At 34.4% G+C, this 26306-nt stretch overlaps 1 protein-coding gene across 1 annotated transcript in view; it reads right to left on the bottom strand.

The window, feature by feature from the left end:
* The window catches only part of Topaz1 (testis and ovary specific TOPAZ 1), a 68960-nt gene that overhangs the window by 34850 nt on the left and 7804 nt on the right, over positions 1 to 26306 (bottom strand). Inside the window, 10 exon segments of the mRNA XM_076869526.1 lie at positions 3555 to 3670; positions 5572 to 5664; positions 5852 to 6003; positions 10415 to 10478; positions 12119 to 12244; positions 12901 to 12986; positions 14389 to 14525; positions 17841 to 17905; positions 22854 to 22978; positions 23607 to 23668. Of these exon segments, the coding sequence (XP_076725641.1) occupies positions 3555 to 3670; positions 5572 to 5664; positions 5852 to 6003; positions 10415 to 10478; positions 12119 to 12244; positions 12901 to 12986; positions 14389 to 14525; positions 17841 to 17905; positions 22854 to 22978; positions 23607 to 23668 (1026 nt within the window).

Raw genomic sequence — 26306 nt, 5'->3', positions numbered from 1 at the left:
GGGGAATAGCTGGGTCGAATGGTGGTTCCATTCCCAGCTTTCCAAGGAATCTACATACTGCTTTCCAAAATTGGTCACACCAATTTGCAGACCCACCAGCAATGTACAAGTGTACCCTTTTCCCCACATCCTCACCAGCATTTGTTGTTTGACTTCATAATGGCTACCAATCTTACTGGAGTGAGATGGTATCTTAGAGTGGTTTTAATTTGCATTTCTCTGATTGCTAGAGATGGTGAGCATTTTTTCGTGTATTTGTTGATTGACTGTGTATCCTTCTCTGAGAAGTGTCTGTTCAGATCCTTGGCCCATTTGTTGATTGGGTTATTTGTTTTCTTACTGTTTGATTTTTTGAGTTCTTTGTATACTCTGGAGATTAGGGCTCTATCTGAAGTGTGAGGGGTAAAAATTTGTTCCCAGGATGTAGGCTCCCTATTTACCTCTCTTATTGTTTCTCTTGCTGAGAAAAAAAAACAGTTTGAGTACGTCCCATGAGCTTAGAATATTTACTGCTATAGATTTTCCTCTCAGTGCTGCTTTAACTGTATCCCCCAAACTGTGATACTTTATTTTTTATTTAGCTCAGTTTTAAGACTTCCTTTTCACCTATGGACTATATAGAAGTATGTTATTTCTGTTGGGAGATTTTCCTGTTAATTTTTCCATTTTGATTTCTAACTTGATTTCATTATGGTGAAAAAAAATCTGGAAGTACAGATCATACACCCTAAGAAATTTAAGATTTATTATTCAGGATATGAATCACTTTGGTGAATATTCCAAGGGTACTTAAAAAAAAAGAGAATATGCATTCTGTTGCTTTGGAGTACAATGGTCTATAAATGCCTAATAGATCATTGATTGTTGGTATTATTTTAGACCCTTGCCGATTCTTAGTACTTTGACATCCCTTTCTCAGGTATTGATGAACTATAATTATAGTTGGGTACTTTTGTCTATTTCTCCATTTCTTTTTTTTTTTTTTTTTTTTTAAAGAGAGAGAGAGAGAGAGAGAGAGAGAGAGAATTTTTAATATTTATTTTTTAGTTTTCGGCAGACACAACATCTTTGTTTGTACGTGGTGCTGAGGATTGAACCTGGGCCGCACGCATGCCAGGCGAGCGCGCTACCGCTTGAGCAACATCCCCAGCCCTATTTCTCCATTTCTATCACCTCACCTCACCTCACCTCATGTACTTTGAAACTGTTAGGAGTCCTGTATGTGCACACATCAATGTTTTCTTGGTGTACTGGCCATTTTAAAATTATGTAGTGTTCCTTTTGTCCCTAGTGGTTTTCTTTGCTCTAAGGTCTGATAATATAGTGACTCTTACTCTTTAAAACTAATGTTTGTATGGCATGTTGTTTTCCATCCTTTATGTCCTTACACTGAAAAGGAATTTCTTAGAGGAAATGTAGCCATGTTTTTATATACATCCTGCCAATAACTGTCAAATTTAGAACATTTTCACCAACAGTATTCCCTGGGTATTACCGATTCAGTTCCAAGAATACTCCACTGTGCGGATATCTAGATTATTTAACTCATGTCCCCACTATCATGAAATTGTAAGTAAAGCTGCAATGAATAATCTTTGGTGTATTTATTTTTATACTGAAATTTTCAGGGTTCGTTTCTAGATTTGGGATCACTGGGTCAAAAGGTAAGGGCACTAGAATCACTAATAAAAACCTACATAAAAAGACTTAAAAAACAGTATAGGTAATAATAAAATTCTGAAGATTGCTCAGGTGATTCCTATAGGAAGGAAAGAGAAAGAACAAACAAAACTGTAAAATGGCAGATATAAATCTATCGAATCAATATTAACTTTAAGTGTTTTAAAATAAATCACTGAATATATATAATAATTTCCTAGATTATAGGCAAACTTACATTCTAATAATCTGAATATAAATGCCAAAATTCTTTGTGACAGCCATATAGGCTGTGAAACCCTTTAAAATGAACTGTAATTAAAATACAAAGAATGAATTTCCATTAAAAGTCATTTCCCAAGCCAGGAAAGAAAGCATTTCAAAAAGAATTAGGAAATTCAAGTATAATATATAATATATAATTTTTCCCTTTGTGTTGGGGCCATAGGCCTAACCACATTCCACATCCCTTAACTGCATACAATTATTTCTCTGCTTTCTCAGAACTCCCCAGTTTACCAATGTTAATAACTCTTCAAAGTGGGAAAACAAGAAAAGGATGTAAAAGAAACTGTAAGAGTAACTGCATGATTGTATTATTTTGAAAGTTAAAAGCTGGTTTGTTCTGGAGTCTTCCTATACCAACAGATCCTACTCTCAATTACTTGTAAAGAGTTCTGCAGCTGCCCAGGGCACAAGGATAGTGCCACTCTTGAGCCCTGGTGTGTACATTTTCCCTACACCAGCAGCTAATCTAGTGGTAGACTAAAATTTGCTAGCCACCTGATCTCTTTACCATAGTAACTGCTGCCCCAAAATGGATAAAGTTTTTAGAAAGAACATCCTTAATGTTACTATATCAAGGTACCCAGTTTATAAATAATTGTATGCCAGAAGTATATGCTAAACGAACAGTAATTTTCCTCATGAAAATCCCTAAAAATCTATTTAACCAAAATAGTGTTTAATACTATTTGTTTCTGTGAAAATTGTAACAACTATCAGTAGCTAAAGAATTCAAAGAACTCAAATTAACTTCAATACTGGTCCTTGAAGAGAAGTAGTATTACTTTGAGCTGTACTTCTCTAATTGCGCCAAGGCACAGATGGCACTACAGAAAACTCATAGGGGTACCACACGCTCTTTGACATTTTCAAGTGACATTTTGTCAGACTTTGCACAAATGCTGTTAACTTCTTTGGGCCTAACTATTTAATAAATGGCACCACTAATGCATTTCTTTTGGCCATGAGATGCTGTGAACCCAGAAAATCTGGGAATCTCTGCATTAGAGGAGAATGGAGACAGAAATAGCCATGGAATCTATTGGCAATTTCTGAGAATTCTGAATAACCGCAGGGGCTGATGCCATTTGCTCTTATATCAAAGCTAAATTCATCTTTGAAGTTATGGTTCATTTAAATACTTGTAATTTGTATGTTTTCTATGTATGTTATACTTTATTTGAAAAGAGTATGAAAAGTCACAGCTTTCCTTTTTCTCAAATCAGGTACATGGTACTACTCATAAGTATCAGAAATTTGTTTTTTTTTAGAACAAGGCCTTTTGGAAACTCAAACTGAATAGAAAAAGAAAATAAAGAGGCATTAAGCCATTTTATTAAATATGACAAGGAATAAAAAAATTAAGAAAATCTATATGAGCTATATGAAGCAAAATTAAATGATAAAACAAGATGAGGATCTGAGAAAGATTTGGCAAGGCTGAGCAGAAGCAGACTGACAGATAGGACTGGTCAAGACATGGAAGAAAGGCTTATGATGGGCAACAATCCAGATATCAAGGCACATGAACAGTCAGAAGTGCTTTGCCTACATCCTTTATAGGTCTCCACCAAAATAGATGTATTAGCTTTAATTATGATTTTTCTCACCTGGATTTGATTTCCAGAACTGCAGTTATTTCTTGTTTGGAAGCCTGAACTTGATATAAAAGCTTAACAATATAGTTAAAGTGCTCTGGGTCAAGCATCATTCCAGCTTCAACAAGCTGTAGAAGAGGAAAAGAAGTAGTCATAAGATTGTGAAAGAACTGGGAAGCCAATATGAGTGAAACAATGAAGAGACTAACAGAAGAAGTGAAATGTGGAGACAAGTGGAATTAAAAGTCATTTAAAAAACCTGAAAGGTTTTCTTCAAACATTTCAGAACCACAGAAGGATACCCTAAGAATTTAAAGCAAAAGTGAGAATATAAAAAATGAATTTTCTTCCTGTTCTCCAAGTCATTTCAGCCATTTATCAACCTCTACCTCTTATTTGCTACTTGATCCTTTAGTGTAGCACTGGTGTTCATACATCATTCCTAGCTGTACCTTCTTGAGAAATATTCTTCCCGAACCTCATTTAGGGCCTCAGCCACAGGAGGAAAATAAAAATAACCCACGAGACTCCAATGTTCAGGTGACATAACAGTAAAAAAGATCAGGTGAAAACTCAGGGAACATGTAATATAGTATTTGACTAAAAAAAATTTTTTAAACATTTTTTTTCTTTCACATATGCTTCATCTCCCATCTTCCTCATGTACCCCAGGCTCTCATGGACTGAACTGAAAGGAGAACTCCTGATGGTCTGTCTGTGTTTACTGATGATGCAGCACCTTTTGATAAGATGGACAGGGCCAATTACAAACAAGCCTGGCAAAGAACAAATTGGTTACCTGGTTACCAATACACTTTAAAAAATATGCCCTTATCAATACACTTTAAAAAAAAAAATACTGCTCTAAAACCAGGGTGGGAATATAAATTTTTTTTTTTAAAAAAACATTTACTTTTTAGTTATGTTTGAACCAGTACCTTTATTTATTTATTTTTATGTGGCGCTGAGGATCGAACCCAGGGCCTCTCATATGCTAGGTGACCGTTCTACCACTGAACCACAACCCCAGCTCATAAATTGTTTCTTGGTAAGTCAGGAACCCAAAGCAGTACCAAAAAAGCTCTTCATTTCTCTCTTCTCCATGGTAGTCATGTTAATGAGATAGGGGTATTGTGCACTGCTAGAGTGATAACGTGGAAAAGCATCTCTTCCATTAATTATATGGCTTTATCACTGAACCCCAAAAGTCTCAACAGGGAAGTTGGAACTAGCATTAGACAACTTTTAGAAATGATAGCTCCATGTTAAACATGCAAAAATGGAATGTCATTGTCCTTGTTAAATACTTTCAGTAAAGCCAATTTTATTTGGACAGTAATGGGGATACATTTTGCAGAAAGCCAAGTTATTCAGTATCAGAGTTTGTGAGGTCCTTAATGAGGTTTTCTATAATTACTATAGAGGATAAGCAATTTTTGATTTGAAAAATCTCTACTCAAGTAATTCTTTCAAATTTTGTAATGGGGTATAAAAGGTATTTACTCAACAACCAGTCTTTATAAAAAAAAGTATTCACTCAAATATTTATTAGTTATTCTGAAGTGGATGGATAAGTAGCACTAAAAACTGTTAGGACGTAGTCAAAAGTTAAAATTTTTATATTTTTATGAGAACCATAAAAATTCCTATTTCACTTTTTGTTTAGGGCCAGATTTAATTCTTAGCTACTGTGTTTCTATTTTGGTCACAATGTTTTATTTTACATACCAATTTAGTTATAAATGACCTCAAATGTTTCAGAGAAAGAATTTTCTTTAACTATACTTAAAGAGTAGAAACGAAGATTTTATAAATCAGCAATCACTCAGTGTGCTTGAAATATTTGAGGGGAACCCTTGTCACCCGCTGGAGTCTGTTTATAAACTATTTTAGGAGAAAAAGAACATTTCTGAAAGCAGAATTCTTTGTCATCCAGAAAATGAATAAGAGGCAGATCAAGGGTACGTGTGGAAGTAAGCATTTTCTTGGTTATTCACTATTAGAGAATAAAAGAAAATAAAAATCATACCTTGCAAAAGATATCAATTAAAGCAGGTACAGCAGTCCTTAATTTCATAGTTGCCACATGCTCAAATATTTTTAGTAATATTTTCAGAGCAGGCTGGATAAAAACAAAAAATTACACTCATTTTTATATTGTCTTTCAGCACACCTTCAGTTTCTCAAATTCGTTTATGCTAAAAAACACAAGTTTTTTTTTGTAGGGAATATTAAAAAAAACATTTAACTTCTAATTTCAAACAACAAAGCAATTAGAATATTAAAATATATAGTTTCAAGTTACTTACCAGCATTTTAATCATTATGCTGAGGTTCACTACCTGAAACACTTCTTTTAGTAAACAATGTTTGAGTAAAGAAATTAGAAGATCATTCAGCACTTGTAAATCAAAATGTATACCTGGAGGAAACTTTCTGTAGTATTCCATAAATATATTTACTGAAAGCGAGAAAAATATAGTCATCTATTGCTTTTAAGATATCCAGTTTTCCTAAATCAGATAATCTCTATACTTAAAGTAGTATGTCAATTTCTTTGAAAAGCATAGTTTTAGTATCAGAAACATCTGACAAAAATTAAGTTAAAATGGCATGTTCAGTAATGAAGGCAACCAAGCATGTTCAGCATTAGATTGAGCACTAACTCATGTATTATTCACAAGTAAGTCTGAACTGCCAAATATATCATGGTGTCACTATAAACTCCCGGGGAGTTGAGCTTCCAGGGAGTCTTAAGGCTTTTATGTGGCCTGGATAAGAAATTGTATAATTTGGTGATGGGTGAAGACTATTTTGACACATACCCATTCTGGTTGTTTCAATCCCAATAATATTAACCCTGGTGATGTTTCTGATTCCAGCTTATTGTCAGTTTTAGTAAACTGCCCATAATCATAATCATTAATTTCTTTTGAGAAATTAGTCCCTTTACATTCATCCAATTCTATAATCTATTTTCTATACAATGCAAACTATTTCTAATTTGTTCCCATTAATTTTACTAAAATTAACTGGGATGACTGCATTGTTCACTTTTCCCTCCATTCCAAAATTTCCAGGTCAAAATTTGTATATGTTAATTAGTGCTTTAGTAAAAATTACTTTTGGCTTTATATTTGTGTTATTCCTAGCAGAAATAATATTAGCTGAATTACAAAGTATAGCTAATGACAAAATTCAGTAGCACAGATAATTTTTAACAACCCATTAATATGTGCAATAATACTCAACTTTGTTTTAAAGGTGCTTTACATACATTTGTTTTTCCTGGGCACATATAAGATAAATTCTTGCCATTTATAAAAATAGATCAACTGATAATATGGGAAATTCAGAGTGTTAACTATATTTCATTAATTATAAACTGGTATTGTAGATGTTTTAAAAAAGTATCATTGGAAAGAATCTAGATTAGACAGTGTTTATATTGTCTGCTAATTGCCATTTAACCTTTTTGGCAAGAATTTTGTTTTGAATTAAGAATTTCTTTTTTTTTTTTTTTTAAAAGAAGTTTTAATAGAATTTCTCCTTTTAAAATGATCATCCCCGTGAAACTATTGGGTAGAAAAGTTGGACATTTTATGGCTTTTGATATGAACTTCTACAATGCTTTTAAAAATGTTTAGTCAATTCAGTATATTATTTGATCAATGATCTATCAGAACTGGGTACTTATACTCCTTTTTTGATTGAGGGTACAATTTATAGAATCAGTAACTACTGGATATTCCTTTCCAAAGCTGTTTCCTCACAAGAGAAAAGAGTTTATGCCTTTGTAAACAGCTGACTGAAATTTCATTCTAATCAGAATACTTTTGCATATTATTGATAAATCTAGTTTCAGTTTAAATTTATGATAAAGTGAATCTTTTGTACTTCCTTTGACTACTATAAATCACAGAGATTACCCAAGATGGATCAAAATAACTTAATTTTTCTAATTACTATTATGTTGATTCATTTTGGCTTATGCTAAACAACTGTAATCTTCCAAATGTTTTTAGTCCAAAACTTTTGGATAGAAAGTTTTATATAGAAATTCAAATTTAAAGCATAAAAGAGAACCTTTAACTCCACTCCTAGGTATATAATACTCCAAAGAACTAAAAGCAGAGACTCAAACAGATATTTGTACATCCAGGCTCATAGCAACATTACTCTGCATAGCCAAAAGATAGAAACAATTCAAGTGTCCATCAACAGATGAACAGATAAGCAGCAGATATTCATACAGTGGAATAATATTCAGCCTTAAAAGAAAATTTGAAACATGTTATGTATAACATGGATGAACCCTAAAGACATTAAGTGAAATAAGCCAGTCACAAAAGAATATTGTATGACTCCACTTATATGAAGTACCTAGAATAGGTAAATTCACAGAAACAAAGCAGAGTAGAGGTTGCTAGGGATTGCAGTGGGTAGAAGCAACAGAAAATTACTATTTAATAGGTAGTTTCTGTTTGGAATGATGAAAAAGTTCTGGAAATTGATAGTAGTAAAGGTTATACAACATTGTGAATGTACTTAATGCTTGTAACTATATACTTAAAATGCTTGTTATTTTTGTATTTGTTTTTGGCACTGGGATGGAACCCAGGGTCTTGTGCATGCTAGGCAAAAGCTTTACCACTGAGCTACATCCCCAGCCCTGCTACATCCCCCGCCCTGCTACATCCCCCCCTCTCCATGAGTAAGCACACACTCACCCAAAGACTGAAAATACTGCAGATTAAAAGGCTAAAACGATGTGACAACTAAATGAATACCCATCCTAAACTCTGTGTCCTAGACTGGGGAAAAAAATGCTAAAAAGGACGTTGAGTCAAATGTCAAACAGATTAGATAAAACTATAGTGCCCATGTTAAGTTTACGGACATGGACAAGTGTACCAAGGTTATATGAAAGAATATTGTATTTTTAGGCAATATGCATTGAAGTACTTAGTGGTAAAGTGCCACGATAAATGCAACTTACCTTCAAATGGTGGGTTATATATCACACACACACACACACACACACACACACACACACACACACGGCTGGGGGACAGAACAAGTACAATGACAAAGTAAGTTCATATGAATATTCTTTGTTCTGTTTTTATTTTTGTAACTATAAATTTGAAATTAAATAAAAATTGAAAGATTTAAAAATAATTTCTGGAAGAATTCTGTGTGGAAATGCAAACAAAACTGATAAACAAGGACCCATAGTTCAATGACGGGAGGAAGTTCCATCACTAAATTATTTCCCTTTATATATCAAAATGGTCTCTGAGGCCTTGCTTGAGAGCCTGAGCAGCTAGGTCAATGACTTACATGAATAGTATTCAGAGTTTCTCTTTCTAGGCTGCTATCCAGGTATCTTATCATTTATTAAATAATTCTTTTCCGAAATCCTATGGTCTTTCTATATAGTAAACTCTCCCCTTTATATATAACATCAGGTCTAAGCTATCTACTCCATTGATCTAAGCTTCTTATAATAAAGAATCTCCACAGGTTCTTGACAACTTCCTATATTAATTTAGTCTTTGCTATATAGGCCCTTATAGTTTTCTGAATTCACTGTTCTAAAACTAATTTCAGATATTTCTCCTGTGGCCATAGTGAATCTTCATACAAAACTTCATTTTGGGGAGTTTTACATCTTTTTCATGTCACCCTCTTTTCTTCCCTTTCTCATAGAATTATTTCTGAAATTTCAGAATTCATCCACATCTAACCCCTTGTAGCTTGTCTTTGGCTATTACATCCCTCAGATGACAAGTATATTCCCATAATGACTACATTCTCATACAGAGTTTTATGTATGTCTTTGTTACCTATGTCTGTTAAATGCTTTCTCTAACCCTGGAGAAATGATAATGGCAGCAAAATAAAATAAGCTTATCAGACTGTTTCAGCTGTAGGAAATTTCAAGTAGATGAATATGAAGCTGTAGTATACTATTATCACCATACTATGTGGCTTTAGTTGCTGTGTCAGGTGACAAATATAAATAGAGTATGGTCCCTGTCCTCTTGGAGCTCACGGTTTAGTACAGGGAGATGGAGGCCCAAGGTGGGATGGGACTGTGGAATCAGACAAGGGCTTAATAGGGGAAGTAATCCTATTTATTATGACTAAGTTTGAAAGCTAACTAACTAGGTCTTTGCCATGGGGAAAGGGTATAGAAGGAGAGGCATCCTTAGCAGATGTAATTCAGTGCTGCCACTGCTCTAACACAGCCTGTCATGCTTAGAAAACTGCACAAAGTTCACTAGGGATAGTGAACTGATAAGAAAGGGAAGTGTAAAAAGAGAAGGATAAAGAGGGAAGATTCAGGTTCTGAATAATCCCTTTAGACTGGTATTGTTAATTAGCCTTTAAACCTTTTTTTCTACCTTACATCTGTAAGTAAAAGTTATGAAAATATTAGTACAATCTGGGCATGGTGGCACATGCCTGTAATCCCAGTGACATGGGACACTAAAGCAGGTGGATCGCAAATTTGAGGTCAGCCTGGACAACTTAGCAAGATGCTGCCCAAAGACAAAAAAGAAGAGCTTGAGATGTAGCTCAGTGGTAAAATTCTCCTGGGTTCGATCCCCAGTACTACTGAAAACAAATATTAGTAGATAAGGGGAGTTAGTGTTAGGTGGATTATAATTTTTTAAATCAAAATACCATATTTACTTTTAATCCTTTCTAATAAGGCCAGTAGAGCCACTCTTAGTATGAAAACTGGATACTTTACCTTAGTATTAAAAGTTTATTTTCAAACTATAAGATACAACAGCACAATGTGTGAAACACCCATATTAATAAATTTCTGACCATATTAATAAATTTCATCTGACTCCTACCTGCACGTTGTAGCAAACACAGCTCATTGATACTTATATATTTCCTAAATACGTCCATGCAAACCTGTAAATGTTACAAAAATGTAAAATTACCTTTCTATATTTCATAAGAACTATAAAATTTCAATTCTGTTTGCTTATTTCAACATTTTTAAGTGAGCTTAAAGCACTGAAATAAAGAAGGTGCTATTTGGTCAACTTACAGTTTGAAATGTAAATCCTTATTTAGTATGTAAAAAATAACCATTTACAGGTGTAAGGATAAATATAGTGACTGATTGTTAGAACAAAAAGCCTAGAAAGAGACCCATTCATACATACATCATCAGCTGACTTATGACATGGCAACACTGGAGTACAGTAGAGAAAGGACAGTCTTTAATAATTGGTACCACGTCACCTGAAAATGCACCTGGGAAAAGTATCTCAACTCCTATACCAAACAAAAATGCAAAAGGTTAAAAAAAAAAAACCAAAAAACAAAAAAGAAAACAAAAAACAACAACAAAAATACAACAATGTAAGAACACTTTTTTTGGGGGGGGGGGTTACTGGGGTACTTAACCACTGAGCCACATCCCCAGCCCTTTTTTTGTATTTTATTTAGAGACAGGGTCTTGCCAAGTTGCTTAGAGCCTCATTAAGTTTCTGAGGTTGGCTTTGAACTCTCAATCCTCCTTCCTCAGCCTCCCAAGACACTGGGATTATAGTTGAGTGCCACAGCGCCCAGCTAGGAGCACATCTTTATGATCTTGGCAAAGATGTCTTCAACAGGTATAAGAAGTTAACACTATGAAAGAAAATAACTGACAAATTAGACTAAAGATATCTGCAATTTGACAAAAGAACCTATATCCAGAGTTCTTGTAGATTGATAAGAAACAAACTTCAGAGGATATAGGCAAAATATTTGGGTACTTCCAAAGAGTATATCCCAATGTCCAAAAACATTTTGAAAGATGCTCACTTCATTGATCATCAGGGAGGGCATCAGTCATTACCCATTCACCAAGATGGCTAAGATTTAAAGGTTGATCATACTAAGAACTGAAAAAATATGATACAACCAGAACTGATATTGCTGGTGACAGTAATTTAGTACAACCACTTTAGAAACCTGTTCAGCAGCTAAGACTGAACATGTGAAGACCTATGACTCAGCAGTTTCAGTTTTACGTATAACCCATCAGTGTATATATAAGTTCACCAAAAACCATGCAGAATATTGATAGCATCACTACTATAATACCCAAATCTGGAAACCACCCAATTGCCGATCAACATTGATATCTATCCACAAAACTGATGTTCACACAACGAAATATTTACTATATAGTAAAGAAAAAGAAACCCCTACAGTTAACTAAAAATATAGAGGTATCTCAAAAACTTAAAGCAAAAGGACGCAATCCAGGCACAGTGGTGCACACTTGTAAACCCAAAGTACTCAGAAAGCAGAGGCAGAATTGCTTGAGCCCAGGAGTTCCAAGGTCAATACCTGGGCAAAATAGCAAGACCCCATCTCTTCAAAAAAGATTTTAAAACCAAAGCCAGACAAAAGAATATAAATCAAGTTTTATTTATATAAAAAAAACAAAATAGGCAAAACTCACCTATGCTATAAGAGAATAAAAATCTATAAACTAAAATATATGACACATTAGTTAGTAACACAATTTCTACTTCAAAGACTTTATGCATTACCTTTTCATTCCCTTGTTCAGGCACATGAGCAAACTTGCATTGCAATCTCTCACAGCCACGTAATGTATTAAAATGAAACTTGCAATATCTATGGGGTATCATCAACCCTAAGGGCTTCTGGAACACCTAGAAAATTAGAAAAATTCCCTTTCTGTATTAACTGTAAAACAAAGTAAAGTAAAAAAGTATTTGAAGTAACAAAAATACACACATTTTGTGTGCTAGGGCTTGAACAAAAGCCCTCATACATGCTACCCTGAGCTTATACTCCCAGTTCCTAAAACAGAAATATTATATACCCCACACAACAGTATCAAGATGAGCTGTTTGCTAATTTGCTAAGGAAATATAGAACTCTAAACAATTTATATTCTTAAGAACACTGAAAAACCAATTTAAGAGTTATATATGAATTGAAATCAATTTCTCTTAGTGTACAATACTCAAATAAATAAATAAAATGATAGGGGAACCAGGCATGGTGGCACACACCTGTATCGAAGAGGCTCGAGAGGCTGAGACAGGAGGATTGCGAGTATAAAGGCAGTCTCAGCAATGGCAAGGGCCTAAGCAACTCAGTGAGACCTAATTTCTAAGATATAAAATAGGGCTGAGGATGTGGCTTTGTGGTTGATCCCCACCCCCTCCCCGAGTTCAATCCCCAGTTTCCTCCCACTCCACACCCTCCTCAAAAAAAGGGGGAGGGAAAAAAAAAAAAGACAGGTTCAAAGTATGGGTTATAACTTAGAAAATTACTGTTTTTTCAAAAGTGGAAGACTTACCCCTGCATTTTTATCCCTTTTAAATATTTCACAAGTGTCAGGATTCTGCAGCCTTAGGACAGAATGTTTTCCTGGAAATCTGAAATCTAGAAATGATTTAGAATGTCATCACACACTAATTTGTTACTATGAGTTCCCTTTATAACAGTGGGGTAGATCACCACTGCTATTTGCTTTAAAGTTTCACTTTGGAATATTCATGTACAATTTACAGACTGTGCTGCCAGGTGTATCACTATGAAATACAGAATGATTTAGATCTTAGTTCCCTTAAGCATTTCTAGACCAATATTTTAAATTATAGACTTACTATATACTGCAGATAAGTTTCTTAAAAGCCTTTATAAGTCTTTCTAAAGGAGAATACTGTCAAACCAGGTGCTGTGGGCTCAACTGGGTTCCATGCCAAATTTCATACTATAAAGCCCTAATTTCCATGAGACATTTGGAGATAGGGCCTCTATAGAAGCCATTAAAGTTAATTAAATCATGAGGTAGAAGAGTGGGGGTCCTTGTAAGAACAAAGAGCTCTCACTTTCTCTCCTTGCACACACTCAGAGAAGGATATGTGGTCTTAGCAAGAAAGCAACCTTCTGCAAACCAGAAAGTTCTATCAGAAAGTAAACCAGCACCTGGTTTGACAATATTCTTCCTTTAAAAAGATTTATAAAGGCTTTTAAGAAACTTATCTGCAGCATATAGTAAGTCTATAGTTTTTAATATGAGTCTAGAAACTTAAGAGAACTCAAGATCTAAATCATTCTGTATAGAACCTGCTAGAACCCTACTTTTGGACTTCCAGTCTTCCAGAATTATAAGAAATACATTTCAATTGTTTAAGCTACCATTCTGGTATTTTGTTACGGTGTTCCCAAGCTGACCATTATATCAGACATCATATGCCATAATGGAGGTATTTTAAAGTGGAAAATAGGACATTTTAAAACATTCTTTTCTAAGGATAAAATAAAAACTTTCAATAGCATCCAGATATAATCTGGAACGAGATGAAGTTTTGCTGCATAGTTTTGCAGTAATTTGTATTATGAAAACTGAAAGATTTTGAAATAAAACACATGACTGCTGCAAGCTTTATGCTATATAGCCCACTATAACTAGGCAGCATGAAGGAAGCACTGGGAAAGTCTAGAAGAGTTGGGTGTGGGCTACAAAGTAATTTTATAGTTTCTAGTTTCATTCTTCAGGGAAGCTTGTTCCTAGCATTATGAATTGTCAGGAAAAAAAAACTTGACAGATGCTAACAATTAAAATATGAATATTTTAGGTATTTCGTGAATTTACTCTTACTACAGTATCAAATACAGACATTTCAGAAACTGTCTTATCAAAATACTAAATAAAAGGTACCTAAGTTCAATCTTAACATATTCCATACTTGTTCCTATTTTTCTCTTTATGTCTATTTTCAGTGGAAATGTCTCCTATTATCAAAAGCCAACCGGATTTTATTTAAAAAATAAATATTACCGTTCATCCAGGGCTTCGGTATTATGTCTTCTTGACCACCCAGATTCAAAGGAGGCAATGATAAGCACAGAGGTTTGGTGCCCAGTGCTGCTAATTGACATTCAGCAGTCATTATCTCTGCATTTCTAGACTCTATGCTGTATAAGCAGAAAGATCGGAAAATTTTGAAAATAAAGAGAATTCAGTAAACAAACACCTTGTGCTATGTACATGCTATATATTATGCTGCATATATACACTACATATTATTTTTCAATATTTTCCTTTTTTTGTGGTGCTAGGGCTTGAACCAGGGCCTTGTGCCATTTTCAATATTTTCTTTTTAAATATTTATTTTCTAGGTGGACACAACATCTTTATTTTATTTTTATATGGTACTGAGTATTGAACCCAGTGCCTCTTGCATGGTATGCAAGCGCTCTACCTCTGAGCCACAATCCCAGCCCTCAATATTTTCAATATAATGTTTCTGACCTAACAGAAAACCAATACTTATTAAATTGTTGAGGCAGGTGTAGAAATGGGGTGGTATGGTTAAAACCAGAGGAAAAAATTTTGAGAGGGAATTTTGCTATGTTGCTCTTATTTCAGTCTCCTAACTGGGACTATATCACTTTGTGGTTGGCTCAAAATATTTTTGATCATGCCAGACAAAAGGTTTGAGGAGGAACTAGGTTAGCACTCTAATCCAGAAAGGCCATCCAATTATTCTACTGATAATGCAATGAAATGAGCTGTAGAAGTTCTCGCTTGAGTACTCAAGGTTTTGCTCTCCATGGTTTCAGTTGTCTGTGGTCAACTGTGGTCTGAAAACATTTACAGTAGTCCTCCACCAATGGTAAAGCGTCTGCCTGTCAACTGCAGTCTGAAAACATTAAATGAAAAATTCCAGAAAAAAAATTCACATTTTATATTGCACACTGTTCCCAAGTGTGACAAAATCTTGCCCTGTCCCTTTCTGTCTTGCCTGATATTTAACTCATCCCTTTGTTCAGTGTGTCCAAAGAGCTTATGCTACTCACCCATTGGTCACTCAGTAGTCACATCTTGTATCAGAACAACCATGGCAATACTGCTTGTAATCAAGTACCCTTTACACAGTAACCTAATGCCATTTGTATCACAACACCACCACCATTCACCTTTGATCTCTTTAGAGACATTGTATAATCTCACATCATAAGAAGGGGAAGTACAGTGTAGCAGCTATATTCATTCATGCACTTTTTATAATATATTGCTATTATCTATATAATATTGCTATTAATAATATATTGCTATTATTTATAGCATGCTTTTAACTCTTGGTATATCATTAGTTACTGTTAATCTCTTCCTGTGCCCAATTTAAAATTAAACTTTATCATAGGTATCTACAGGAAAAAGTATGCTACATACAAGGGCTTAGTAATACCGCAGTTTGGGGTCTTGAAATATATCCCCATGGACAAAGGTGGAGGACTACTGTAAATTATTTGAGGCGACTGCTCTAAATTATTTTTTTAAATAGTATTTATTTTTTAATTATAGTTGGACACAATACATTTCACTTATTTATTTTTATATGGTGCTGAGGATCGAAACCAGGGTCTCGAACGTGTGAGGTGAGCACTAAATTATTTTTTAAGATAAGTATGTATAATAAATCTAGATACATCTGAGGGCTTCTTCTGAAGAGGCATTAAAGATGTTATTGTTCCAGGTTTGCTAATTTAAAAGCTTTAAATGTACTTTAATGAATGACATTCTATACAACCAATTTTATAAAAAAATTTAATCTGGGGACTAAGGCTGTAGCTCAGAGGTAAAAGTAAAACTCCTGCCTCGCCTGTGTGAGGCACTGGGTTTGTTCCTCAGCACCACATAAAAAATAAAGATACTGAGTGTTCATCTACAATTAAAAAAATATTTAAAAAAAAACTAATCTGGAGGCTACTTATCTATAAAATTAGGTTAGGAGGACTAGTAGATACAGATCAATTAGCTTTTTAGGAGAAAGACATCAACATTTAGATACAATAGTATTTTAACCTTAAAAACAATTATAATAAGCTTTAACAGCAGAGATTTTCTGGGACAGAGGTGTAAAAAAGAGAAGTGAGGCTAGTTTATCCTTGTTTGAAATGTAGTAGCACTGACAGTTTAAAAATTTCTCACAAAACAAAGATTCACTTCTCTCCCGAACTTCAGATGTCAATAATAAGTTAATCAACATTCCCCAACCCCAAACAAAAAGTGGTGACATACAACAAATTATGAAATATTATACATGGAAGAGATCTAGAAAACCCTTTTATTTTTGATTGGGTAACTGAAGTCCAGGGTGATGCGATTTGTCCAATGTTACTCACACTGCTGAACACTATGGTAGAGCCAAATTTATGATAAACCTTTATAGATTATAATACCACCTAGTAAGCAAAATCCTTCCATCAGGAAAATAAAGTTAGCCTTCTTACTTTTCCCCTTTAAGATTTCCAAATGGTCACAAACCATGTTGGACTTCAACACACACCTAATTATTACCTACCCTTGCCCTTAACACAGTAGTTCTCAAACTTACACATACATTAGATGAGTGCCTATTGCATACAGATTGTTGGGTCCCATCCTTAGAGTTTCTTTCTGGTTTATTGTTTTGTGTGGATCCCAATAATTCCATTTCTGACAAGTTCCCACAAGATGCTGCTGCGCCAAGAATCACTTTGAAAACCACTGCCTGAACATAAAAGGAGTTGAATACGTTCATCCTGACATGGAAGGGCCTTACCTCAGCAGCAAATGAGGGTGCAGAATGGATTAAATGATTGCTAAGTGAGGGGTCCTCCAACTCTAAATTTGGTAGTTTTATGTGTTCCAGTCAGCGTGCTTTTAACTCAGTACTAATCCCTGCACCCAGATAAAAATATTTGCAAAATACAATGTTCTTTTGATTTCAGCCATTCTTAAGTTCATGGAAGTCATATATACATCCTTTCTTCTTTTATTTTACCACACTTATCTTTCTCAAAAATATTTTAATGACCCAAAACAATTTACTGACAGTTTTAAAGTAACTTTCAACATCCTTTATATCTGGGTACATCAGATTCATTAATTAAATCATACCTATGTATGGTTTATGGCACAATTGCTCAAGTATATATAACAGAATAAAAATACTCAAAATACCAATTAGATGGGTGACCATTTTAAAGTTATATTAGAAATGGTAAAGCCGGGCATGCTGGCACATGCTTATAATTCCAGTGGCTGGGGAGGCCGAGGCAGGAAGATAATGAGTTCAAAGCCAGCCTTAGCAACTTACCGAGGCCCCGGGCAACTCAGCAAGACTGTCTCTAAATAAAAATATAAAAAAGAGCTAGGGATGTGGCTCAGTGGTTAAGCACCCCTGGGTTCAATCCCCAGGACCAGAAACCATTAAAAAACAACAACAAAGAATTGTTACAGACCTTTTACAAGCTTCGTAAGTACTTTCTTTTTCTTCTTTGTTAGTCGCCTTATCTGAAACTCTACACTATGAAGAGATTATGGTTAGACAAGAAGTGAGTATCTATATATTAAACTATGATGTTTACCATATTAGAATGTATTATAGGTTAAACAATTAGATTATGGCTGACCATAAAAACAATTCTACAGAATTACTGAATATTTACTTAATTTCTACTATCAAAGAGAAAAATATATGTCATTATTTCAAGTTATTATGAACATTGAAAGTTGTGCTTCTTCCCCTTCCCCCGCCTCCCTGCCCCAAATTAAGTTTCGAGTGACTTTTCAGGTGGCATCTATAAACAATTTTTCATTAGAAATATTTAAAAGCTTCTTGAAACTTTTGGTGATACTAAGGATTAAACCCAGGAGTGCTTTACCACTGTACTACAACCCTTTTTATTTTGAGGTAGTCCTGCTAAGGTGCTTTGGGTCTCATTCTGTTGTTGAGACCGTCCTTGAACTTGTGGTCCTCCTGTCTTAGCCACTCCAGTTGCTAGGATTATAGGCATGAGCTACCACTCCTGTGACATTCTCAACAGCTATACTTAAAAAAAACAAAAAACTACTTGTGAAATATTTTGAGAACATAATTTCTAATTATAATAAAGTCATACATGCTAGGGGCCAAGAGTGTAGCTTAGTGATATAGCACTTGTTTAGCATGCACAAGGCCCAGGGTTTGATCCCCAGCACTACCCAAGATTAAAAACAAAGAAAAAACAACAAATGAAAAGATACACAACATTCCTGGATGAAAATACTAGGTAAAGAGTTCAACACATGAAGAGTTCCTATAAATAAAAAGATTGAAATTCCAGAAGAAAAGCTAGCAAAAAATAGGAAATTCACAGAAAAGTGAGATGGCTTTTAAATACCCTAAAAGGTACTTAACTAGACTCATAAGAGAAATGTATATTAAAATTAAAACAAGGCCATTTGTAAAAACAAAGGTGGACAAAAACCAATTCAATGAGTTGTGAAGCCCTCGTGGTTGTACAAACCTGTAATTCTAGCTACTTGGGAAGCTGATGTAGGAGAACCACCAATTTGATGGTGGTCCAACCTAGCAAGACTGTCTTAAAATAGAAAGGTCTGCGGATGTAGCTCAGTGCTTAAGGTTCTGGGTTCAATACCCTGTACCACAAAAACCAACCAACCAATACATAAGGTGGTAAGTTGTAGGGGAGAAAAGTGACATTCTCAATGTTGTTGGAAGTATAAGTCAATGCAATCTCTTTGTAGGGCAGTTTGACAATTCTACTTCTAGCAATTAATCTAAAAATGCTTGCACTATGCAGAACTCTTATGTTTAAGGATGTGTAATATGTTAGATAGAAAAAAAGGTAAACCAAATGTCCATCAATGGTGGACTTCTCTGAGTACAAAGTAGTAGATAGTTATGTAACTAGAAAAACATGGCATCACTACATTGAAAGGAAAAAAATTCCATTTTTATATTAAGAAAAAATGATATGCTAGCATCTGCATAAAGTTTAAAAGAATGAACAACAGATCGACTGAGAAATGGCAGAGTATCTCCTACTGGATTAACCATTCTACAGTAAACTATGATCTATGGAGAACATATCTTAAAGCATACCTGAAAACCCTGAAGAAATGAAAAGCAGAATCTAGAGGAAAGTTCATACTCAAAGAGAGGAGTATACTGGATAAGTGTCTTGTTTTTATGGCTGTATTCCCAAAGGCAGGCCCTAATTGGGACCATTTTAGGAGATTAAGTAGGGTCAGCCCTACTGACCAAAAAAATAAATAATTTCAGGAGACAGAATTAAGGACAAAGTAACAAACTGAAAAGTGAGGATGGAAATCCTGAAAATATGAGAGCCTAAAAGATGAAGCCCCCAAATCTAATTATAAACAGATCCATTCTGGCTGGTCCCCAAATTATAGCTATACAGATTCCAAAGAACCCAGCTAAGACTAAAAGAATTAAAGATTTCAAATGCCCCAAACCACAGGCAGTATCAGGTTCAATTCACCCAAATTAAAACCTAAGCATGCAACTACCATAGAGTAATTATAGCCCATTTATCCCAGAGAAATTAAAACTTTGGTTATGTACCAAAACTAATGAGTATTTGTAGATAGCAACTTTATTTGGAATAGACACAAAGTAGCTACAACCTAGATGTCCTTCAATGAATAGAATAGCTCAAAGTCGTATAGGTGTAGTACTAAGTAGTAAGAAACTATTGATACGTGCAAATATCCTGAATGAATAATCCCCTGGTTGAAAAAAATTGAGGATGTAAACATACTGTATGATACCATTTATACAGCATTCTAGAAATGACAGTAGTAGAAATAGAGAACAGATTAGTGATTGTCAAGGGGCTGGGAGAGGGGACAGAAGGGAAGGAAATAGGTGTGGCTAAAAAAAGGACAACATGAGGAATCCTTTTGGCCAATAGAGATGTTCTGTATCTTAAATTTTTTACTGTCCATATTTCGCAATATTTGTCAAAGTTGGGCATACCTGGTCTTAAAAATCTAAAATTCAAAATGCCCTGAAATTTAAACTTTGAGCACCCATATGATATGAAAAAAACAAAACAAAACAAAAAACCACTTTTGGATTTCGGTGCATTTCAGATTTTGGATTTCTGAAGTAGGCATGCTCAACTGGTAGAGTCTATGAAAATATTCTAATCAGAAAAACTCTGAAATCTGAAAACACCTCTGCCCGAGCATGTTAGATCAAGATAAATTTAAGAAAGGGGGATATGAAATGTCGGAAGAAGGTAGAGCATTAGAATTTTAGGTTAGATGGCCAGGGAAGGTTTCCTTAAGACTATGAAGTCTGAGAAAAGACCCAAAAGAATAAAATAGTCAGCCATACTATTTTATGGGGAAGAGCATGCCAGGCAGATTAAATGGCAAGGAGAAAGGCCTTGAAGTAAGAGGAGGCCTGGTAATGTTTCAAGAACAAGAAGGATAGTGGATAAGTGTCTTGTTTTTATGGCTGTATTGCCATAAAAGGAGAGCAAGAAACTGGAGAAGTGACAAGGTCAGAAAGAAGTTCTGAGTGCAAATACAGGGCATTGTAGGTCACAGAAAAGATTTTGACTATCAATGGCATAGAAGCCTTTGGAGGGTTTGAAGCATAATAATGAAATGATCAAACATGTTATACTGAGAATAAACTACCAGAGGGCAAGATTAGAAGCAGGAGATCTATTAGGAAGCTACTGCAATAATTCAGGCAAGAGAAGAATCTGATCTGGATCTGTGTAGTGTTGATGGAGTAAGAAAACATGAACAGTTTCTAGACACTGTGCGAGTATAAAACCAGAATATAAAACCATATACTCTGCATATGGAGTGAGAACTAATGAAAGTAAGGATACCCAAGGTTTGGGATGTGGGCAATTATGAATGGAGATGCTGTAAACAGAGAAGGTCGTTACAGGAGAAGCCAAGTTCAGTTTTTCATGTGTTAAGGTAAAATGCCTAACTAGATATCCAAGTGGTAAAAGCAAGTAGGCAACTAAACAAAGGTTTGCAGTTTACAAGTTTAGGCTATAAAAAGTCTTAGCACATAGAAAGTATTTAATGCAATAAAAATGTATGAGGCCACCTAGGAAGTAAATCTAGATAGAAAAAAGAACAGATTTATGGTTTGGGATCTGAGTCACTCCAACATGCAGATGTCAGGGAAATCAGGAATAACCAGCAAAGCTAACTGAGAAATGGCAGACAAAGTAGAAAGCAAACTGGGCAAATGTGTTTATTCTTGAAACCAAGTGAAAAAAAAAGATTCAACGAAAGTAGTCAATTGTGTCAAATACTGGTGGTAGGTTAAGAGTAAGACTTGAGAAATGCCCATCAGATTCAGTAACAAGGATGTCCCTGGAAAGGTTAAGAAGGGTAGTCCAGGTAAGTTCTTTCAAGGAAACTGGTGTACAGAAACAAGATAATGGGCATAGACAAGCCTTCTGAGACTGTTAAAAGGGGCAATGGACCATTAAAGGGGTGTTTTGTTTCATTTTATTAAAAAGATGGGAGAGAAGCATGTTTATTTGTTGAGAATGATTCAGCAGTGAAGGAAGAATCTGGAGTAGTATTTTAAGCTAGGGAAGAAATGGAATGCAGTAAAGATGAAGGAAATTAATTGACTAGTTCATCTGTTAAGAAAAGCTAGCATCTGGGAGCAAATGCAGGTAGGCAATTTAATGTACTAGTAACAACTTAGGATATTCTTTTCCAATTCAGTTTTCTTGGTGAAGTATAAAACAAGGTTATTAGTGAGGATGAATAAGGATAAAATGAAGATTTAAGGGGAAAGAAGAAAGTATGAAACAGTTGTTTAGGAGTCAATTAAATTAAGAGAGGATCAAATAATTACACATTATCTGGCAGAAAATTTTTTACATTTTTTTAGTTTTAGATGGACACAATCTCTTTATTTTACATTTATGTGATTCTGAGGATGGAACCCAGCGCCTCATGCATGTTAGGTGAGCACTCTACCACTGAGCTACAATCCCAGCCCCTGGCAGAAAATTTGAAAACTTGATACCAAAATTTTCATACATCAGTAGTATGGCATTAAGACAGACTCAGCTCTAATTTTTATGCCTTCTACATCTGTGGTTGTACAACATTCATGGCCTTCAGGAACTATTATATTCAAAAATTAAGAAAAATTTTATGTTCAGTAGTTTATGTTTAACAAGGTAGGAAAATACAGAACATTTACAAAGTCATAGGTTTGTGATGAACTTCAGCATACTAAAAAGCTTAATATGTAATTTAATAGGACATCTTGTTTTTCCCAGATAAGGGAAACCCTGTCTATGCTGTTTTACAAAAAGCATTAAGGGATATATACCATTGTCAGAATGATAAGTCTCTTACTCAAAAGTAGTTATACAGCACTGTTGATATGAATTCTGCATTAGTATTTAAGATCAAGAAATAAGAAAAGGCAAAAAATTCCCTAGTACCTTTTCATCCAAGTCTGAAACTTTTATTTGTTCACCGAGATCTTCCAGTTTTTTGTTTTCGGAGGTCTCGTTAGTAACTTCTAAGGAAATGCTTGCACCTTTGGAATCATGTTCGATCTCATTTGCTGAAAAGAAATGGTATTCAACTATAGAAACTTTAAATAAGTCAAACAGCATTCTAAAAAATAACAGAATTTGGAGGCTCTTAAAGTCTAATGACAAAAATGGAGTTTTCAGCAAATATGTAATTCCCTTCTTGTACCAAAATAACTCTACAGCATGGTAAGAAAAGAACTGACAGTAAGAGATTTAAGATTGTGTCCACCTATTCAAAAATATTTTTAAGACTTGAAAGTCAAAGTAAAAGTAACTTTTGCATCAAGTTATAATTCTGCAAAGACTCAGGTATTTAAACTTATGATCAGCTGCTAGATTTTTAATGGCTTGGATTTATAATGTACATTGTAATATGAAATATATAATTCCAAAATAAGACTACAAAATTGATGAGGTAATTACCTATCTTTTGTAGATAAAGCATAGCAAAGTTATGTACTGAATCAAATCTCAAAATTTAACCTGCCAACTAGTCAATTTAAACTGAGAAAAACCAATGAACTATAAGACATATGATTAGCAGATTTTAAAATGAAAAGCTTCCTATTCTAATGAATTCATTTTGATTTGGCCTGAATGGAGATACAGATACTTCAATATTGCTTATTTTTTTTGGGGGGGGGGATAAAATTTTACCTGCCAACAGGGAAGAACAGATCTCTGACTTTGTCATTCCAAGGTCCAGTACAGGTAGTTCTCTATTATAAGCAAACAGAGCTTAAACATTGGAACATATTTTAAACAGAACTTTCCACTTCTCTAAAAACTATATAATACTAGTGTTAGCAATTGGTGAAACCCATCAAGTTCTCAGGACAGAATAATATACTGGTACTCAGGACCCAGCACATTTACACAGATTCCTCACTTGGAACTTTACCCACATGCATCTCAATTGTTAGTAACACAGTTGGACAGCAGCACTTTCTAAGAATCAGATAAGACAAACAAGCATTTAAAAAAAATTTTTAAAATTATTACATCCATGAAAGAATGCTCAACTTCTACCCTCAAGCATATATGTCATTACTAGTGTAAAAGAAGACAGTTTGAGTTTTTTTGTTGTTGTTATCTCTTATAGACAACTTCCAACCTAAAAATTAAGGGTATAGAAATCATAGACCAACCTGGTTCCAATACTCTTCTGTCATTTCTGTGTAAACTGTGCCCAAAGTACTAAACTTCTTTTGAGTCTAAACATATCTATAAAATGAGACTAACACCTATCTATAGGGTTACTGTGAGGACTAAATGAGAAATGTTTTAATGGGCTCAACAAATAAAAACTACAAACAGAACACCAGTAAATACTATTCTGTTTTTTTAAAAAAAGACAAAAACTTACATTAATGAAAATACAAATAATAAAATATAAATACCCATAATTTGTTTATTTAATAGATGAATTTTAGTTAAATATAGCCTGCAGGTCTATACAGCTCACTGGTTCAGGATTGTTTCTTATCCAGGAAAGAAAAACTGAAAACAATCTGTATTTATGGTTCTTTGAAGTCTTTGGAAGACATGTTTTCTCCCCCCAACATAAATCCTAGAAACAGAAGTACAGTTTAAAGGATGGGAAAATACAAACAGAACACCACACATATAAATCTCTTTAACTCAGGCCTCTCCAGACTTCGAATTAAACGAAATCATTCTAGTAGACAGGTATCACAAAGGCCCGACTAAAAACGTCTAAATCCAATCTCCCCAATTCTGACCCTCTGCATCAGAAAGATTGAGGCCTTTCTGAGAAAAGCCAGGTATCATCTTTATCTCCTTTTCTGCCTCACACCCACCTGATTATCAGTCTTCACTTATTAAACCTCTCAAATCCATTTAAACTTTGAAGTTAAAATAATTAGACAAAAAAGGACTTGGTAACAAACAATTCCTTGACAATTATTATTGATACCAGGGATATGGGTTTTTTTTTTTTTTTTTTTTTCTTCCAGTGTAAAATGATCAACCTCTCTCTCAAGTCCGTCAATGAATTTCTATATACTTAAAGTTCAAACTTGGCCTAAATTCTAGTTCGCCGAGGTTGGTCCATTCATGCTTGTTGTCCTGACATACTAATAGCTCCCCATTTGCCTCTCAAAAGTTGAAATTAAGAGATAGTCTATAGTCATTTTACTTTTTAAAGCCCTTCATAACTGTTTATTAATCCTGTAACATTTCTTGACATCTAACACTTACCATGGGACATTTTTTCAGTTTCTCACTTTTCTTCACCAGTTAGCTAATTCCTACTTTTGGCACTCAACCTAAGTCACTAAAGAAGGCATTGCCTCTTTTTGAAATCTTGTTCTCCTATATTTTATTGTACTTAAATACTTGCCTCCCTTGACAGACTAAAAGCTCTATGAGGGCAAGACCCTATATATCTATACTATACACTCTGTACAGGCAGCATCTAACATTCCTGGCAATGCCAGATATGAGACACAAATGAAGATACCCCTTTCCCTTGTAGCAATTCCTAATAGAGTGAGGTTCACATGTAAGCAGACATAATAATTGGAACAAAACCCTGGAATAACATCTCAGATGTGATTTGATGGCTAGTTGGAGATTAAAAGACTTTCAAATAAACATGCAAAAGGATCAAAGTACATAAATAGATAGCACACTGTGGAAACATTGAGCTGCTTGCCGTCTTTCTCATAAACCTCAACTTCTTCCTTCTCTCCAATATTAGAGTTGTCAAAAAAAAAAAAGAAAAAAAAAAAAGAGCCAAACAATTTAGACTATCTTCAGGTGGCTGAAAGTCTGTGAGGCACTCCAAACAAATTTCAGAATGCGACTATGGCAGATGAAATTTAAAAGAGTTTAGGAAGATTAGGAGGTTACAATAATCTAAAGATAATTAAGATAGTAACAGTGAGGCCCTGGGTTCAATCCTCAGCACCACACATATAAACAAAGTGAAAAATCCATTGGCAACTAAAAAATATTAAAAAAAATAAAGTAATAGAATGAAGAAAATTATGTTACTCCATAAAACAGAACTAAGAGATGCTTTGGTAGTTTCCAATTATCCTGAAAGTTCCATTTATAAGTAGGTATAGCAAGGATACTGCTTTAATTTTGTATTAAGATACTATTTATAATAATATTGTTACGTACATTTAAATAAGTATGAGAAACTTGACCACGTATAGCTAAGTTATACTGAAGATAAAAATTACATATGGCATTCTTAAGAAGTAGTTCTATTTTGAATCTGAAACAAAAAGTTAGATTCACCTAAATTTGAAAACTGAGCAAAACTGTAGTATGCAGAAATATTTTACACTTCTGCATCAGCAGAGGAGCGAAAAGAAGTCTTGTATT

The sequence above is a fragment of the Callospermophilus lateralis genome, chromosome 1 (assembly GCF_048772815.1).
Source record: "Callospermophilus lateralis isolate mCalLat2 chromosome 1, mCalLat2.hap1, whole genome shotgun sequence".
NCBI lineage: Eukaryota > Metazoa > Chordata > Mammalia > Rodentia > Sciuridae > Callospermophilus > Callospermophilus lateralis.
The sequence above is the reverse complement of the archived record's forward strand: the minus strand, read 5'-3'. Positions and strand labels throughout refer to the sequence as shown.